This window comes from Chrysemys picta, chromosome 3, assembly GCF_011386835.1.
Source record: "Chrysemys picta bellii isolate R12L10 chromosome 3, ASM1138683v2, whole genome shotgun sequence".
Lineage (NCBI taxonomy): Eukaryota > Metazoa > Chordata > Testudines > Emydidae > Chrysemys > Chrysemys picta.
In genome coordinates this window covers 46,738,376-46,757,717 of record NC_088793.1, presented here as the reverse complement: position 1 = coordinate 46,757,717, position 19,342 = coordinate 46,738,376, and the positions used below count along the sequence as shown (strand labels likewise).

Below are 19,342 nucleotides of genomic sequence, written 5' to 3'. Positions count from 1 at the left end.
GGCAGATGGCTTCTCTCCCAGAGGGATGCATTTCCTCCTCTTTCCAGAGGTAGTCCGCCCCACCCATAGACTGGGGAACACAACCTATAATGTGCTCTCTGTACTCTGAATGCAGTCAGCTCAAAGCACAGACCTCAAAGTAGAAAGCAGACTTTTGAGGGACAAATTTGGTTACCATTAGCCATATAACATACCATAACATAAACTAAGGCCTGGTCTGCACTATGGGGTTAGGTCAAATTTAGCCGCGTTAGGTCGATGTAAAAATGATTGTGTCCACACAACCAACCCTGTTCCGTCGACCTAAAGGGCTCTTAAAATTGACTTTTGTACTCCTCCCCTGCGAGGGGAGTAGCACTAAAAACGACCTTGCTGGGTGAAATTTGGGGTAGTGCGGACGCAAATTGATGGTATTGGCCTCCGGGAGCTATCCCAGAGTGCTCCATTGTGACCGCTCTGGACAGCACTTTGAACTCCGATGCACTAGCCAAGTGCACAGGAAAAGCCCCGGGAACTTTTGAATTTAGTTTCCTGATTGGTCAGCATGGCGAACTCAGCAGCATAGGTGACCATGAAGTCCCCCCCAGAATCGCAAACGAGCTCCAGCATGGACCGAAAGGGAGACGCTGGAACTGATTGCTGTATGGGGAGAAGCATCTGTGCAGGCCGAACTCCAATCAAAAAGAAGAAATGCAAATATATTTGCCAAAAATCTCACAGGGCATGTTGGACAGAGGCTACAACAGGGACACACAGCAGTGTCGTGTGAAAGTTAAGGAGTTCAAGCAAGCCTACCAAAAGACAAAGGAGGCAAACCGTCACTCTGGGTCAGAGCCCCATACATGCCGCTTCTATGACCAGCTGCATGGCATTCTAGGTGGAGACCCTACCACTATCCCACCACTGTCCGTGGACACCTGCAAGAGGGGAGTCTCACGCAACAGGGAGGAGGATTTTGCAGAGAAGGAGAATGCACAGCAGGCAAGTGGTGAATCCGTTCTCCCCGGCAGCCAGGAACTTTTCATCACCCTGGAACCAATACCCTCCCAAGGCGGGATCCCCGACCCTGAAGCTGGAGAAGGCACCTCTGGTGAGTGCACATATGTAACTACAGTACAGGGTTTAAAAGCAATAGTGTTTAATGTTTGATTTGCCCTGAAGAACTGGGATGCATTTGTGGCCAGTACAGCTACTGGAAAGGTCTGTTCATATGTCTGGTGATGGAGTGGGAATCCCTCAGGGACATTTCCATAAAGCTCTCCTGGAGGTACTCTGAAAGCCTTTGCAGAAGGTTTCTGGGGAGGGTTGCCTTATTTCGTCCTCCACAGTAGGACACTTTACCACGCCAAGCCAATAGCAAGTATTCTGGAATCATTGCAGCACAAAGCATGGCAGCGAATGGTCCTGGGTTTTGATCGCATTCAAGCAACATTCGGTCTTTATCTTTCTGTGTTAGCCTCAGTAGAGTGATATCGTTCATGGTCACCTGGTTGAAATAGGGGAATTTTTGTAAGGGAACAGTAAAAGGACCCCGTTCATGCTGCGCTATTTGCGCTTGGCTAAAAGGGATCATCCCAGAGAATAGCCATGCGGTGGGGGGGAAAGGGAGAAGGGATCATCCCGGAGAACAGCCACGCAGCGGGGGGAGGGGAGAAGGGATCATCCCAGAGAATAGCCACACGGTGGGGTCGGGGGTCGGGGGTCGGTGTGTGCTGCACATCCACCCAAAAACCACAGCCCCTCCTTTTAAATGTGAAACCCAACCCATTGTTTGCTCTGGGAAAGGAGGGCACTGCAGTTTGCAAATATTCCCACATGTTATGAAGGCGTTAGAAGCCAAACCCGCGTTCCCTTTGGCTTACCATGGCTGCCTGGAAACCAAATTCTGTTGACCAGCCGTGTGTGTGTGATGTGTCACCATACCGGCAGGCGCTCAATATAAAAGGCAAAATGTGACCTTGTATCTAAAGCACATGTGCTGTCTGCTGTGAATTGCTTGATTCACTGTGAAAGAGTCTCCCTTTTGTTCTCAGAAATGTATCATCTTAAAGTTTACTCTCCCTTTTTATCTACCCCGAGGTTCAAATGTTTCTACGCTCCCTCTATCATCTCCATCCCTGAGGTTATTGCAGATTAGAAGGCAAAAAAACCCACACTCGCGATGACATGTTTGCTGAGCTCATGCAGTCCTCCCGCACTGATAGGGCACAGCTTAATGCATGGAGGCATTCAGTGGCAGAGGCCAGGAAAGAATTAAGTGAGCGCGAAGAGCGGAAGCAGGAGGCGATGCTGAGGCTAATAAGGGATCAAATGGACATGCTGAAGCATTTGTTTGAGCTGCAGGAAAGTCAACAAGAGCACAGACCCCCGCTGCATCCACTGTATAACCGCATGCCCTCCTCCCCAAGTTCCATATCCACCTCACCCAGATGCCCCAGAACGCAGGGGGGAAGGAGGAGGGGGAGGCTCCAGGCACTCAGCCACTCCACTTCAGAGGATGGCCCAAGCAACAGAAGGCTGTCATTCAAACAGTTTGATTGTTAGTGTGACTACAATAAACAATGTGGCCTTGTCCTTCCCTCCTCCCCCACCCGACCCGGGCTACCTTGTACGTTCTCTCTCTCTTTTTTTTTTTTTTTAAATTAATAAAGAAAGAATGCATGGTTTCAAAACAATAGTTACTTTATTTCAAAGGGGGGAGGGTGGTTGGCTTACAGGGAATTAAATCAACAAAGGGGGCGGGTTTGCATCAAGGAGGAACATGCACAACTGTCACACTGAAGCCTGGCCAGTCATGAAACTGGTTTTCAAAGCCTCTCTGATGCGCAGCGGGCCTTGCTGTGCTCTTCTAATCGCCCTGGTGTCTGGCTGCTCAAAAATCGGACGCCAGGTGATTTGCCTCAATCTCCCACCCCGCCATAAACGTCTCCCCCTTACTCTCACAGATATTATGGAGCATACAGCAAGCAGCAATAACAATGGGAATGTTGTTTGCACTGAGGTCTGACCTACTCAGCAAACAGCGCCAGTGAGCTTTTAAACGTCCAAAGGCACATTCTACCACCATTCTGCACTTGCTCAGCCTACAGTTGAACTGCTCCTTACTACTGTTCAGGCTTCCTGCATAAGGCTTCATGAGCCATGGGAGCAAGGGGTAGGCTGGGTCCCCAAGGATAACTATTGGCATTTCAACATCCCCAGTGGTAATTTTCTGGTCTGGGAAGTAAGTCCCTTCTTGCAGCTGCTCGAAGAGCCCAGATTTCCTAAATATGTGAGCATCATGCACCTTTCCTGGCCATCCCATGTTGATGTTGGTGAAACGTCCCTTGTGATCCACCAGTGCTTGCAGCACCATTGAGAAGTACTCCTTGCAGTTTATGTACTGGTTGGCAAGGTGGTCTGGTGCCAAGATGGGGATATGCGTTCCGTCTATTGCCCCACCACAGTTAGGGAATCCCATTGCAGCAAAGCCATCCAGTATGACCTGCACATTTCCCAGAGTCACTACCCTTGATAACAGAACGTCAATGATTGCATTGGCTACTTGGATCACAGCAACCCCCCACAGTAAACTTGCCCACTCCAAATTGATTCCCGACTGACCGGTAGCAGTCAGGCATTGCAAGCTTCCACAGGGCTATCGCCACTCGCTTCTCAACTGCAACCCCCCACAGTAAACTTGCCCACTCCAAATTGATTCCCGACTGACCGGTAGCAGTCAGGCATTGCAAGCTTCCACAGGGCTATCGCCACTCGCTTCTCAACTATCAGGGCAGCTCTCATCTTGGTATTTCTGCGCTTCAGGGTTGGGGAAAGCAACTCACAGAGTTCCAGGAAAGCGGACTTACACATGCGAAAGTTTCACAGCCACTGTGAATCATCCCATACCTGCAACACTATGCGGTCCCACCAGTCTGTGCTTGTTTGCCTGGCCCAGAATCAGCGTTCCACTGTATCAACCAGCCCCAGTGCCGCCATGATGTCCTAATTGCCACAGCCCGTGCATTCAGGAACGTTTGTGCCCATGTCCTCATCAAAATCCTCCTCGTGCTGGCGTCTCTTAGTCCGGTTCTGCATATACTCCAGGATAATGCGCGAGGTGTTTACTATGCTCACAACAGCAACGGTGATGGTGAGCTGAGCAGGCTCCATGCTTGCCGTGGTATGGCATCTGCATGGGTAACCCAGGAAAAAAGGCGCAAAACGATTGCCTGCTGTTGCTTTCACGGAGGAAGGGGCAACTGATGACATGTACCCGAAACCACCCGTGACAATATTTTTGCCCCATCAGGCATTGGGAGCTTAACCCAGAATTCCAATGGGTAGCGGAGACTGTGGGAACTGTGGGATAGCTACACAAGGATCAATGCAAGAAGATTACATTTAATATGAGAAAGGAAGGTTTAGCAATATGGTCATGAGATCTGGGTTGTTTTTCCAGCTCTGCCATGACTTCTTCCTGTGTTTTTGGACAAATCACAACCTCCCTGTGCTTCATTTGTCTCATCTGTAACATGGTGATCATATTTACCTACTTTATAGGGGATGTTGTGTTGTGCAGTGTCAAGGCTGCTTCCCCACTCTGAACTTTAGGGTACAAATATGGGGGCCTGCATGAAAACTTCTAAGCTTAACTACCAGCTTAGATCTGGTCCGCTGCCACCACTCCCAAAGTGCTAATTCCCTTCCCTGGGTATCCTTGAGAGACTCTTCACCAATTCCCTGGTGAATACAGATCCAAACCCCTTGGATCTTAAAACAAGGAAAAATCAATCAGGTTCTTAAAAAGAAGGCTTTTAATTAAAGAAAAAGGTAAAAATCATCTCTGTAAAATCAGGATGGAAAATAACTTTACAGGGTAATCAAACTTAAAGAGTCCAGAGGAATCCCCTCTAGCCTTAGGTTCAAAGTTACAGCAAACAGAGATAAACACTCTAGCAAAAAGGCACATTTACAAGTTGAGAAAACAAAGATAAAAACTAACATGACTTGCCTGGCTGTTTACTTACAAGTTGGAAATATGAGAGACTTGTTCAGAAAGATTTGGAGAACCTGGATTGATGTCTGGTCTCTCTCAGTCCCAAGAGCGAACAACCCCCAAAACAAAGAGCACAAACAAAAGCCTTCCCCCCACCAAGATTTGAAAGTATCTTGTTCCCTTATGGGTCCTTTGGGTCAGGTGTCAGCCAGGTTACCTGAGCTTCTTAACCCTTTACAGGTAAAAGGATTTTGGAGTCTCTGGCCAGGAGGGATTTTATAGTACTGTACACAGGAGGGCTGTTACCCTTCCCTTTATAGTTATGACATGCAGTTAAATGTAAGGCTTGTGAAGTGCACTGATGCTCTAAAATGGATGGGTGTTAGTGTCGAGTTTCATGAGGCATAAAGAAGATAAAACTAAAACTATATTTTAAGTTTTTCTGCTTCCTGAACTATTATTTTATCATGAAAGTGGAAAAAATTGACAGAAACATGGTTAGTAGCTATCTTTAAAGAAATGCTTTAGACAAATGCATTTTTAAAGTAGTCATCTTTATATAACCATCATGGTTTATCAAATGTTTTCAAACCTGAAACAGACATGTGGGTGGCACAAATAACTTGTTATTTTTTTTCAAAGGAATTTAACAAAATATGGAACTGTGTTTTTGTTGGATGATCTTTATTTTGTAAGAGTTTAAGGAGAATAAAAAGAGTGTACCAGAAAAATACTAACTCTTCCACAAATATGTATGTACTATACTGTAGTTTTATTACCTTTAATTGCTGTGTAGGACAACCATAACATTACTCTAGTCCAGTGGCTCACAACCTTTCCAGACTACTGCACCCCATTCAGGAGTCTGATTTGCCTATTGTACCCCAAGTTTCACCTCACTTAAAAATTACTTGCTTACAAAATCAGACATAAAAATACAAAAGTGTCACAGCACACCATTACTGAAAAATTGCTTATTTTCTCATTTTTACCTGATAATTTGAAAATAAATGAACTGGAATATAAATACTGTACTTACATTTCAGTGTATAGTATATTATATAGAACAGTATAAACAAGTCACTGTCTGAGTGAAATTTTAGTTTGTACTGGCTTCGCTAGTACTTTTTATGTAGCCTGTTGTAAATCTACACAAATATATAGATGAGTTGATGTACCCCCTGGAAGACCTCTGTGTACCCCAGGTTGAGAACTCCAGCTCTAGTCTACAGAATAACACCATGTATTTAAGCATATGCATGCCACTCAACAGAAGGAAATATACTTCATGGATAACCTACAAATAAATTTAATTCAGTATGTGAAAGCCAAGACTATAAACAAGTTCAAAATTTACACTGAATAGAAAGACACAAAAATATCTAGTACTTACTCAGAGGACATGCTTGTCATGACTAATGTTCTTGTTGGCTAGAGATTTAAAAAAGGAAGAACAAAAAAACAAAGTCAAAAATATGAAAAACTTTTTCCCACAGAAACTAAGTTATAAGAGATTCCACTAAAAACACAAAGTAAATCAGGATTAAGACACTAGTTTGCAGGCCTGCTGCATGTTGCAGGAAATAAGAACTCTGAACAGATTACATGTCCCATGATTCCAAGGACAGTGATGTTCAGGCATATCACAAGTGATGCACTTTGGCATCAGGGAAGGCAACCGCTATACACTGCACAAACACTTTCTGCCATCTGCCCTTCTCTGAAGCATAAGCAAATGCTCCAATGGCTCCATCCAAATATGTTAACATATCACTTAAATGGACAAAAAATTATTTCTTGGGGGAAAATTTAGAATCTATTATAAAAGGAGGGCTAGAGCCTTGGAACCCCCTTACACTTGTATCTTAACAAATAACCATTTGTTAAGATTCAAGTGTAAAACCACCAATGTGGTGCCTGAGCAAGAGACGGTGCAAACAAGATGGTTCTGTAATACACCTCTACCCCGATATAATGCTGTCCTCGGGAGCCAAAAAATCTTACCGCATTATAGGTGAAACCGCGTTATATCGAACTTACTTTGATCCGCCGGAGCGCGCAGCCCCGCACCCCCAGAGCACTGCTTTACCGCGTTATATCCGAATTCATGTTATATCGGGCCGCATTATATCGGGGTAGAGGTTTCAGCTGGTGATAATGATTAATACTTCAAATTAGTTTACAAAAACTTCAGTCCAATGCCACTGTACAGCTACCATACTTTGAGTTACGCCTTCGAGCTGGTGACCAATCATTAGAAGAAAATTAGATATATTACCAAGATACAGAATATATTCATTCTCTTAGCAAATCTATGCTTTCATTTAACATAGAAAATTGTGGTAAAGTACTTATTCATCTTTCTGAAGCATATACATTGCATATAGCATCCACCTGTCTACCTAAGAAACAGATATACCTAAAATAAGTTTTCCAAAAACTGAAGGCAAGCAGGTCTGCTTAGTACTATATTATTACATATACTACCCACAGTAACAAAAAGGTATGTAAGGTTTGTTTGAAAATATTTGTATGATTCATATAGTGTTTTAAATAAATCTGTACTCTAGAAGTTTTCCTACGAATCTATTGATCCACAGGAGATCCACACAGTGTCTCTTCTACTGTTTCCCCCTGCCATGCCACAACCCCAAGTTTGCTGACCCCTTCCCACAACTAGTTTCTTTTGAATCATGTACATAGTTGAGAATGTCTAAGATACTGTAAATCAGCTTAAAGCTTGTAGCACAGGCTCAAGAGGTGGCTGAATGCCTCACTGCATCTTATTTATTAACGAATCACAATTAGAGAAAGAACAGACCCACAGTATAAACTCCCCAGTGCAGAATTATTCTCCATTGTATAGTCAAGTAATATAAAAAGAGGAGAGTTCCTTGAAGTTATTTTACTAGACTAATGGCTTTTACTTTGCAGCAAGAATGCGTATTCATTCTTTGATGTGAATGGGCTTTAAATAAATAATTTGGCTTCAGATTATACAATGAGTTATAACTATCAATGTTGTAAATACACTCACATTTTTCCCTTTGCTTAAATGCTTTGTTCCTATCCTTCGTTAATTAGTACATTATTTTTAAAAGAAATGAGACGAGGACACAGAAAAGCCATTAAAAGACATTTTTCAGAGTTTGAAATAGACAATAAAAACTTAAAGGAAATTCAAAAGAAGAGAGACTAACCACAGTTCAGCTTTTGGGAAATAAATACAGTAACACAGAAATAGAATTTTTAGAAATGTATATATCTGAACATTCAATTTGTGAATAACTGGAGGATGAAGGGGTGATCACTAGCATCCAACATGGATTTACTAAGAACAAATCATGCCAAACTAGCTTGATTTCCTTCTTTGACAAGTTAACTGGTTTGGTGGATAGGAAGAATGTGGTGGGCATAATATACCTGGATTTAAGCAAGGCTTTTGACACAGTCCTACATGACATTCTGATAAACAAGCTGGAGAAATGTGGGCTTGATGGACCTACCATTGAGTGGATACATACTTGGTTACTCAACCTCAAACAAAGAGTCACTGTTAATGGAATGATTACTCCTGGGGGAATTCTGTGCCACTGACAGGGATGCAAAGGGAAGCTGCAAGAGCAGTCATGCATCACTCCCTAGCAGCACAGTTACATTGTTTCAGGCACCTTGAGCAGCTGGCAGAGATGTAAATCACCATGGGCTGGGAACACCCCATCCAGCGGTTCCTACCCTGAGCCGGGATCAGCTGCTAGTCCCAGCTGGACTGGAGGCAGGAGAAGACGGGACTTCCTCTTCCCCTGCAAGGAGTGGCTGGGGCTGTGTCAGACCCACCTCCAGAAACCTTCCCCAGCTGCAGGAAGCTCAGCATCCTCCCCTGCTTCCTGCCCCTATTGCTCCTCAGCCACAGGGGGAGAGGTCACTGTGCAGGGAGCTGCTCCCCCATCCGCCCAACCTCCGTGCATCTGGACCTCCCATATCCAGATATCCTCACCAAGCCTCACCCTATACACCCAGAACTCCCCTAGCCCACCATACCTGAATCCCACCCCACTGAACCCCAACCCCTGCATCTGGAGCCCCCCTGCACCCAGACTTCCTGCCTTCAGACCCCAACCCCTGCACCCAGACCACCCCCTCCCCGAGCTCCCTGCACTCAAACCCCTACCCTGATGAGCCTCAGCCCCCTGCACCGCCCTGAGCCCTCACATGCAGACCCCCAAGCCAGACCCCCAACTAGCTGCACCTAGACCACCACCCCACCAAACCCCACTCTCCCAGCACCCAGACCCCTCTGCTGAGCCCCAACCACTGTCACCCTGCAAGCCCCATTGCCCCTGCACCTGGAACCCCCACAACAAGCCTCTGTGCATCCAGATCCCCCCACACCTAGACCCCCCCTGAACTGCCTGCACCCAGATTGTCCCACACAGAATCCTCTCATCCTACACTTAGATCCCCCCAAGCTGAGCCCCTTCCACACTTGGATCCTGCCTGGTTGAGCCTGCCTGCCCCACACCTGGTGTAGAGGGACAGGGCCCCAGGGTGTTTCTGGGACAGGCCTAGAGCTTGTGCTGTGTCAGGGTTGGGTGCAGCCTCACCACTAAGTCTGTGTCCCTGAGTGGGGTGTGGGGAGGCTGCAGGGTGATCTCCCACCTTCGTACAGCCAGTGGCCTGTGCTACCCTCTGCCATGCTGGAGCCTCTGCATTTATTTATTGACAAATAAAGCTTGCAGAGTTTTGTTGAATTTTAAAATATTGTGCACAGAATTTTTAATTTTTTGGCACAGAATGCCTTCAGGAGTAAATGATGGCAATTTGGAAGGAGGTCTCAAGTGGGGTTCCTCAGGGATCAGTTCTGGATTTGGTCTTATTTAACATCTTTATTAATTATCTGGATGTATGAATAGAGAGCATACCGATCAAATTTGCAGATGACACAAAGCTGGGGAGGGGGGCGCTGCAAACACTTGGGAGGATAGAGCTAAAATTCAGAGGGATCTTGATAAATTGGAGAACTGGCCTACAGATGACAAAATGAACTTCAACAAAGACAAATGTAAGGTGCTACACTTAGGGAAGAAAAACCAAATGCACAAATACAGAATGGGGGATAACTGCTGAGAAGGATGTGGGAGTTGTAGAGGATCACAACCTCAGCATGAGTCAACAATGCAGTGCTGTTGCAAAAAAAGCAAACACGGTTTTGGGTTGCATTAACAGAGCCATAGCATGCAAGTCACGGGAGGCGATAGCGCCGCTCTACTTGGCCCTGGTTAGGCTTCAGCTAGAGTTCTGTGTCCAATTTCGGTCACCAGTTTAGAGAAACTAGAAAAGATCCAGAGGCAAGCAACAAAGATGGGATGGATGCAAGCCATATGAGTAAAGGTTGAAGGAACTGGGTAAGTTTAGTTTGGAAAGAGGAGATTAAGGGAGGACATGATAGTGGTCTTCAAATACTCAAAAGGCTGTCATTAAAAAGATGAAGAAAAGTTGTTCTCTTGCCACAGAGCACAGAACAAGAGGCAGTGAGTTCAAACTACAGTATAGGAGATTTAAATTAAATCTCAGGAAAAAAAATCCTAACTGTAAGAACAGTAGGACAATAGAACAGACTACCTAGGGAAATCATGGAAGCTCTTTCATTGCAGGTTTTCAAAAAGAGGCTGGATAGCCATCCATCTTGGATGGTTTAGATACAACAAAACCTGCATCTTGGCAAGAGATTAGACTAAACTTGCATCCCTTCTGACTTTATGCTTCTATGATTCTATACATATACAAAATCAGGACAAAAAAATATTATACCTGAGATTTAGGAAACACTGCTGTAAGTTACACAGGCATTTGATAATAGTTCAAAAGTAAACAATTATAGAACACAAAAGAAATTAAAAATCCAGGTATAGAGGAATAACAAAGTAAACACACACAAAAAAAGAAAAAAAAAAGAAAGAGAAAAACAGTGCAAAAAGTGAGGTGGTGTGCTGAAATGGTGGTGATAAACAGGAGCTGTATCTGAAGATTAGCCAATGTGAAAAACTATTAACTCAATCCTGCTGCACCTTAACTAGAAACATACAGTGCATCTTACCAAACACTTAACTTGCTAATGGTAGCACCTGCTGATTATGTCTGTACTTATTGCTATCCTAGTGACTGGAAGGAAGATTTTTATTTACATATCTAAGATAATGAAATTTCTTTCTTTTCTTAGCCAAAAGATTTTCCACTTTATTTTTGCCAAATTCACATAAGCTGTTAGTGTCAATAGCTCTTGGAATGTTCATCAGCTTAATACAATTTCCTAAAAAAATAAATCCAACTTCTGGACTTTTCATTTTCATATTAGGCACTCAAATACATCCTTCCAATAAAGCCCATATCAACCTGGATCCAGGTGATATGGTCTTGTTTACACCCACATGGAGCATATTCCTATGGGCAGTGTCACGGAAGCCATTAGGAGAATATGGTGGATAGCAAAAATAATGGCACAGTTAATAGTTAGTTTGTGTATCTGTAAAACACTAGCCACTTTACACCCAGGGCAAAGGCTGGAGCCATGTAAAGAAGTCCTAAAAAGCCCCATATCTAACTATGAAAGGATTGCCCCAGCACAGGCACTGCAAAAGGTAGCCATAGTGGGTGTATCGGGGCAGGGGTGGGGGCGACAGAGGCTTATGGGGGGTAGGGCCCCAGCATGCCATGCTGCAGAGATCCCAGGAAGCACTGTGGCACATAGCACAGCCCAGAGAGGCTGCTGTAACTTAGGGGTTGTCTAAGTTACACTGAGGCCTCTCCAGCCCCCAGAGCTGGGAGACCACAAAGATAGCTTTAAAAGACTAGTTTCCCACCCTATTCCCTCCGCCTGGGTGGCAAATCTCATCCTATGTATTTATATTACTGTGGGTTGCCTCAGCACAAACTCAATACTTTGGAATATACCAATATTAACAGTCAGGCTCCCAACTTTGCTGAACTTGCATTCAAGGATATGTTATCCCAAATGTACCACAAAAGCTGCCTAACTGAAGGTCAATACACAGAGTTGAAGTACAGCCCTCATGCAGCTGCTTCTCAAGCCTATAAACTGAGATATTGGCTGCAGCCTCCAGCGACACATATTCAGGGTGTAAATACTGCTGGATCCACAGTTGTGGATCAGCCTGTCCTGACACCACTCCCTTTAAAGTCAGCCTTGTGAGGCCATCAGAGCGCCTCTGGGGAACACAGAATGGATACAGCGACCAGCCTGTGTGAATGCTCTGTTAGTAGCTTCTCTTTTAAAATGTCTACCATGAGGTTTAAAGGAACACAGAAGTCCATATGCAAACTATGAACTGGGGTGAATTTCACTCCTCTTCATTCAAAAGTGCACATTTCTGCAAGCTAGGGGTCATCTATTAAGCAGACGTGTCCTATTGCTTCAATAGGACAACCGATGTGTTTTAAGATGGTTGTCAGTAGAAAACTGAGCCAAACTATGCTTAATTTTTAGTTCTACATTTTTCAAATTAATTGCTTTTACTCCCTTTTGCCCCTTTATATACACTATCTACACTATTTGTGTCTGGTTTATTTTACATTGTGCTTTTATCGTAAAACATGTTTTAAATTAGCAGTTTCTTTTCTAAATGGTAAAAAAAAACATCTGGGGAGCATCACTGAGTTTCTAATGCACATTTATACCAGAATTATTGCTAATAAAACACTGGAAAAGGTGGCATTAGGCAAACCGACCCTTTTTATTTATCATTCATCTGTGATTCCTAAAGATCTTCACATTTGTATTCTAAAACAGAACACATTTTTCCCAAATGACACAAAGTCTGGAATATATGCTGTGGTATAAATTAGACACCTATAGGACCTTTACATGATTTCTGCTTTTTCTTTAAGTCTTTCTCATAAATACAGTTGCATTAAATATTTCATTTTAGAGTCTGCCAACAAGCATATTTTTTCCAAGTCACATGAAATATAAAACATGTATTTCAATACCTCTCAAAGGAAACAGCATTTATAAATCCTGCCAGTACTTAAAAACAATGTGATATTTCCTGTATGTTAACTGACCTATACTGCAGAGACACACCCAACCTCCAAATTTGTTCTCTGACTGCTAAATAAAATGCATCCATAATAAAAATTTGCTTGGAACAATAATATTTTACATTTGTTCCTGGCTAAGTTCTGGATGGAAGGTTTCAGGAAGTTAGGCATCTCATCCTCACAGGCCAAGTGGAATTTGTCCAAGCAATATATGCCATCTATTTAATATGCACTACTTTGTCCAAATATTCCCCTACTGGCTGTACCACTAAATCTGGAGAAAGCCACAACCTAGAATGGAATTATTTCAGTGACGAAGGAAATAGGACCACAAGTGCTTTTCATCTACTAAACCAGATGAGAAAGCCAGATAAAAGAACTGAACTTTCCATATTTGCAAAAGGAACAGGAGTACTTGTGGCACCTTAGAGACTAACAAATTTATTTGAGCGTAAATTTTTGTGGGCTACAGCCCACTTCATCAGATGAATAGAATGGAACATACAATAAGATGATATACATATACATACAGAGAACATGAAAAGTTAGAAGTTGCCATACCATAATTAATTAAGATGAGCTTTTATCAGCAAGAGAAAAAAAGCTTTTCTAGTGATAATCAAGATGGCCCATTTCAGACAGTTGACAAAAAGGTGTGAGGATACTTAACATGGGGAAATAGATTTAATTTGTGTAATGACCCAGCCACTCCCAGTCTCTATTCAAGCCAAAGTTAATGGTAGCTAGTTTGCATATTAATTCAAGTTCAGCTGTTTCTCGTTGGAGTCTGTTTTTGAAGCTTTTCTGTTGCAAAATTGCCACCTTTAAGTCTGTTACTGAGTGACCAGAGAGGCAGGGAGGGCAAACTTTTTGGCCTGAGGGCCACATCAGGTTTCGGAAATTGTAGGGCGGGCCAGTTGGGGGAGGTTGTGCCTCCCCAAACAGCCAGGTGTGGCCCGGCCCGGCCCTGCCCCCTATCCGACCCCCCCTGCTTCTCACTTACTGATGGCCTTCCCCCGGACTCCTGCCCCATCCAACCCTCCCTGTTCCCTGATGGCCCCCCCCCGGAGCCCCTGCCCCATCCACCCTCCCCCCCACTCCCTGTCTCCTGACAGCCCTCAGAACCCCCACCCCTGACTGCCCCCAGCCACCCCATCCAACCCCTTCTCTTATTCCTGACTGCTCTCCCGGGACCCCTGCCCCCATTCAACCCCAGTTCCCCGCCTCTGATAGCCCCGACCCCTATCCACCTCCTTGCCCTCTGACCATCACCCCAAACTCCCCTGCCCTCTATCCAACCCACCCTGCTCCCTGCCTGCGCTGACTGGAGCACTGGTGGCTGGCAGCGCTACAGCCGCACCATCCGGCTGCAGCCAGCCACATACCGCACAGCACAGAGCACCGGGTCAGACTGAGCTCTGCAACTGCGTTGCCCCAGAAACTCGCAGCCCTGCCACCGAGAGCATTGCGCTGGCGGCACAGTGAGCTGAGGCTGTGCGGGAGGGGGAAGAGTGGGGAGGGGCTGGGGGCTAGTCTCCCGTGCCAGGAGCTCAAGGGCCAGGCAGGAGGGTCCCGTGGGCCCTAGTTTGCCCACCTCCATGCCAAGGGTTTGATCAGGGAATCATTCCTAGTGGCGATCACAGATTAGATAACTAGTTTGGATTTGTCAAGTCCATTTAAAAGCAAAACAGCATGCAAGAACAATATTCCATTTGTTTAGGGATGCCCTACCCCATCTCCTCTAGATCATGTGCTTGTCTTAGAATCATAGAATAATATTAGGGCTGGAAGAGACCTCAGGAAGTCATCTAGTCCAATCCCCTGCTCAAAGCAGGATAAATATCAACTAAATCATCCCAGCCTGGTCTTTGTCAAGCCGGGCCTTAAAAACCTCTAAGAATGGAGATTCCACCACCTCCCTAGGTAACCCATTACAATACTTCCCCACCCTCTTAGTGAAATAGTGTTTCCTAATATCCAACCTAGACCTCCCCCACTGCAACTTGAGACCCTTGCTTCTTGTTTTATCATCTACCACCACTGAACAGCCTAGCTCCATCCTCTTTGGAACCCCCCTTCAGGTAGTTGAAGGCTACTATCAAATCCCCCCTCACTCTTCTCTTCCACAGACTAAATAACCCCAGTTCCCTCAGCCTCTCTTTGTAAGCCATGTGCCCCAGCCTCCTAATCATTTTTGCTGCCCTCAACTGGACTCTCTTCAATTTGTCCACATCCCTTCTGTAGTGGGGGGACCAAAACTGGATGCAATACTCCAGGTTTGACCTCACCAGTGCCAAATCACTTCCCTTGATCTGCTGACAATGCTCCTACTAATACAGTATGCCGTTGGCCTTCTTGGCAACAAGGGCACGCTGCTGACTCACATCCAGCTTCTTGTCCACTGTATTCTCCAGGTCCTTTTCTGCAGGACTGCTGCTTAGCCATTCAGTCCCCAGCCTGTAGTGGTGCATGGGATTCTTCCTTCCTAAGTGCAGAACTCTGCACTTGTCCTTGTTGAACCTCATCAGATTTTTTTTGGCCCAATCCTCCAATTTGTCTAGGTCACTCTGAACCCCATCCCTACCCTCCAGCATATCTACCTTCCCCCCAGCTTAGTATCATCGGCGAACTTGCTGAAGGTGCAATTCATCCCATCATCCAGATCATTAATAAAGATGTTGAACAAAACTAGCCCCAGGACCAACCTCTGGGGCACTTACCAGCTCCCAAGCCTCTGCCAGTGGCTCTGAACTAAGGCACATACTTTCAGTGTTCACTGTTGTATTTTAGAAATCAAGTACTTCAATGACCAGGTCCATAACACAGAACTATGTGGATCAGGATGAAATAGCCAAGAATCAGGTCAATTTCACTCTGTTGTAGTTTTGGAAAACTATGATCAGGGTCCTGTATTTCAGAGCACAATGACATCAAAATCCAGGGCATTTATTTTATCACCATGAAATGTCTTTCATTTCCAATTCTTCACCTTCCCACACATAAATGTATGACTGTCTCACAGTTGATAACATCCATTGACAACATTCATCAGTTATTCTCAGTGATTTTTAAAATTAAGGAATTATTGTTGCTATACTCTCCAGATAACCCTGCTCTACTTGCTGGACCTCTAATATTGCCCAGCCTGCCAGCCTACACTTCTGTTTTTTTCTATCCCCTGCCTGCAAACTGACTACCAGACTTAGCTTCTTGACTCCTCTTCCTAGCTCCATGCAGCAGTTAAAGGTATATGCACTGTAATTCAATTAACTCCTCATAGGACACTGGAGAGCAGAGGAAATGACAGACAGGTGCTGACAGGACAGGGAGACAAAACTAAATGTCAAGTGCTGGCTGCAACAAAATGGCAAATTTCACTACAAAAATATTGATTCTGTTGCACCTTGGAAGAATGAAACTCCATGGCCACAGAACAGCAAAGTCCAAAGGGCCTCCCTGTTATTGAGATAACAGGGAGTGCCAAAGAGCTATTATTTCAGACTCTCTTCACACTGTGGGTGGCATCACTGCAATGGTTTACAGTCTGCTCAGACTTTCCGTGTTCCCTTTGCAACAACGACGACTAAAAACAACTGTTCTTTTAAAATGAAAACAAATCCTGGAGAACAATTCTGCAGCAAGGGAAGAATTCCATGGCAAGTTCTGCAGTTTCAGAATACACAGAAAATACAGGCATTGGAGTTATTCCTTTGGACAGCCGACCCACAAACAAAGAAGAGTGAGGGCAGAGTAGCATCCCTCCCTCCATAAAAAGATGGAAAGGTAGATCAGCACCATAAATTCCAATCACAGTACACAAGAGACCGGAGTAGTGGCAGAGGCTCTACACCCTCATAAAAGCCAGGGAAATTTGGAGTGGGAAGAAGAAAAGCTTGGTAACTTACTTTGTTCTATCTGTTATTACTTGAAACTACTTAAATCCTACTTTTTATACTTAATAAAATCACTTTTGTTTATTAATGAACCCAGAGTAAGTGATTAATACTTGGGGGAATAAACAGCTGTGCATATCTCCCTATCAGTGTTATAGAGGGAGGACAGTTTATGTGTTTACCCTGTATAAGCTTTGAACAGAATAAAACGGATTTATTTGGGGTTTGGATCCCATTGGGAACTCGGTGCCTGGGTGCTGGAGGCAGGTAACCTGCCAAGCAGTTTTTGGTTAAAGCCTGCAGCTTTGGGGGCGTGGACCAGACCTGGGTCTGTGTTGCAGCAGGCTAGTGTGTCTGGCTCAACAAGACAGGGTTCCGGAAGTCCCAAGCAGGCAGGGAAAATGGGCTCAGAGGTAATTCTAGCACGTCAGGTGACAGTCCCAAGGGGGTCTCTCTGACCGAATCCGTCACAGCAGTTTTATGCTCCTACAGCAACAATTTCAATTAAAAAGTTAGCACAACTATGACTGGAGCCATACAGAAAAAACCCACCTGCAACCATTAGTTTAATTGTTTAAATATAGGGCGTTTAGTTTCCTGGTCCCTTGCAGGGCCGGCTCCAGGGTTTTGGCCGCCCCAAGCAGCCAAACAAACAAACAAACAAAACAAACAAAAAAGCCGCGATTGCGATCTGTGGCGGCAATTTGGCGGGAGGTCCTTCACTCCAAACAGGAGTGAGGGACCGTCCGCTGAATTGCCGCCGAACAGCTAGACATGCTGCCCCTTTCCGAAGTGGCCACCCCAAGCACCTGCTTGGTAAGCTGGTGCCTGGAGCTGGCCCTGGTCCCTTGACAGCTGAATCTGTCCAACTGGCTTGTTTGACTTGATAGTTTGTTGGTTTTCAGTTAATACACCACCACTATAGGAATGTGCTTTATAAATATAAAAAATGAAATTTAAAAGCTGACATAACTGCCAATTGAGTTATTTAAAGCCACAGTTTGTGTGTGTAAACAGCTTCAGCTTTAAAAGTCAGTTTCTCCCTCTGTTGGAGTTTGCACCCCCATGAATATTAATATTTCTTCACCCATCCCCAACAATGGCAGCACACCTCATGTTAAAAAGCTATCAGTCAAATGTTGCAGTTTGCATTAAGGCAAAACTGCCACTCATTTCAAAGCTAATGAACCTGCAGCATCAAGCACCTTTTATGTTTTCTGTAATGGAGAGAGGCCCAACTATTTAAATAAGTGTAATATACAAATAAGTGTAATATACAAAATAAAGACATAAAAATACAAATTAATTCACTTAATAAAAGCGTTATATTACTAATACAAAAACTATGTCAATTGCTAATGAAATGGAAAAAGGAAATCTCTTGTTCAGAGTGATTTACAACAATCTTCAAGAGCTGTATGGATATAATTTAGAATGCTGTTCGTAAACCAGAACATTTCCAACATACAGAATTATGCCAGATATCAGTTAGCTTGCAAAGAATATTCATTTTCCAAAAGTTAAATATCCCAAATGGGAGGATCTCATCAGCAGTTGCTTTTCTTCTTGGTAGTTTTCATGCCAAAAGGGGAACAGGTTCAGTTTTACACTGACTCATCACCAAAGCAGCTGCAGCCCACTGAATTGCTTTGGGTTTCTGGCATGCTAATTACAACCTCAAAACAACAAGTAGGTACCCAACAACAGTAACTAAACTTTCAGTTGTTTACCATAGAGGCTACATTTTACCACTGATCTTTGTGCAAGCCTCCACTAATATCACTGTGAGTTCTACTGTAAATTAAGGATACTAATGTAGCCTATAAGTTTATATTTATGGTCCAGAAGATAAAGTAAGGAATTTGCTCCCTCTGTAGAAGTTGTAAGACACCCTGGGATAGGTGGTAAAAAAGCAAACAAGTTGATAAGTGTATTAATATCTTAAAGTGGTAAACAGTGGTAAGATAATTGTATACAGGAATTTTGCTGGGAATGGGATACTCTATAGACCAGTGGTTCTCAACCAGGGCTCTGAGGCCCCCTCGGGGGCCACGAGCAGGTTTGAGGGGAGCCAACAAGCAGGCCCAGCATTAGACTTGCTGGGGCCCAGGCCAGAAAGCTGAAAGCCCACCGCATGGGGCTGAAGTCCTGGGCCCTGAGCCTCACCACCTGGGGCTGCAGCCGAAGCCTGAGCAATGTAGTTTCGCAGGGGCCCCTCTAGCATGGGGCCCCAAGCAATTGCCCTGCTTGCTACCCCTTAACACTGACCCTGGCTTTTATATGCAGAAAACCAGTTATTGTGGCACAGGTGGGCCGTGGAGTTTTTATAGCATATTGGAGGGGCCTCAAAAAGAAAAATGTTGAGAACCCCCACTCTAGATTATACCTATAGTATTTCTGAAATTTATAGATT

General features: G+C 44.4%; 1 protein-coding gene across 7 annotated transcripts in view; it reads right to left on the bottom strand.

The window, feature by feature from the left end:
• MCPH1 (microcephalin 1) overlaps positions 1-19,342 on the bottom strand; it is a 233,323-nt gene that overhangs the window by 167,625 nt on the left and 46,356 nt on the right. For all 7 annotated transcript variants that reach the window (XM_042848790.2, XM_065587780.1, XM_042848794.2 and 4 more), the window contains one exon: positions 6,372-6,409. In XM_042848790.2, the coding sequence (XP_042704724.2) occupies positions 6,372-6,409 (38 nt within the window). The remainder of the gene's footprint in view (positions 1-6,371; positions 6,410-19,342) is intronic.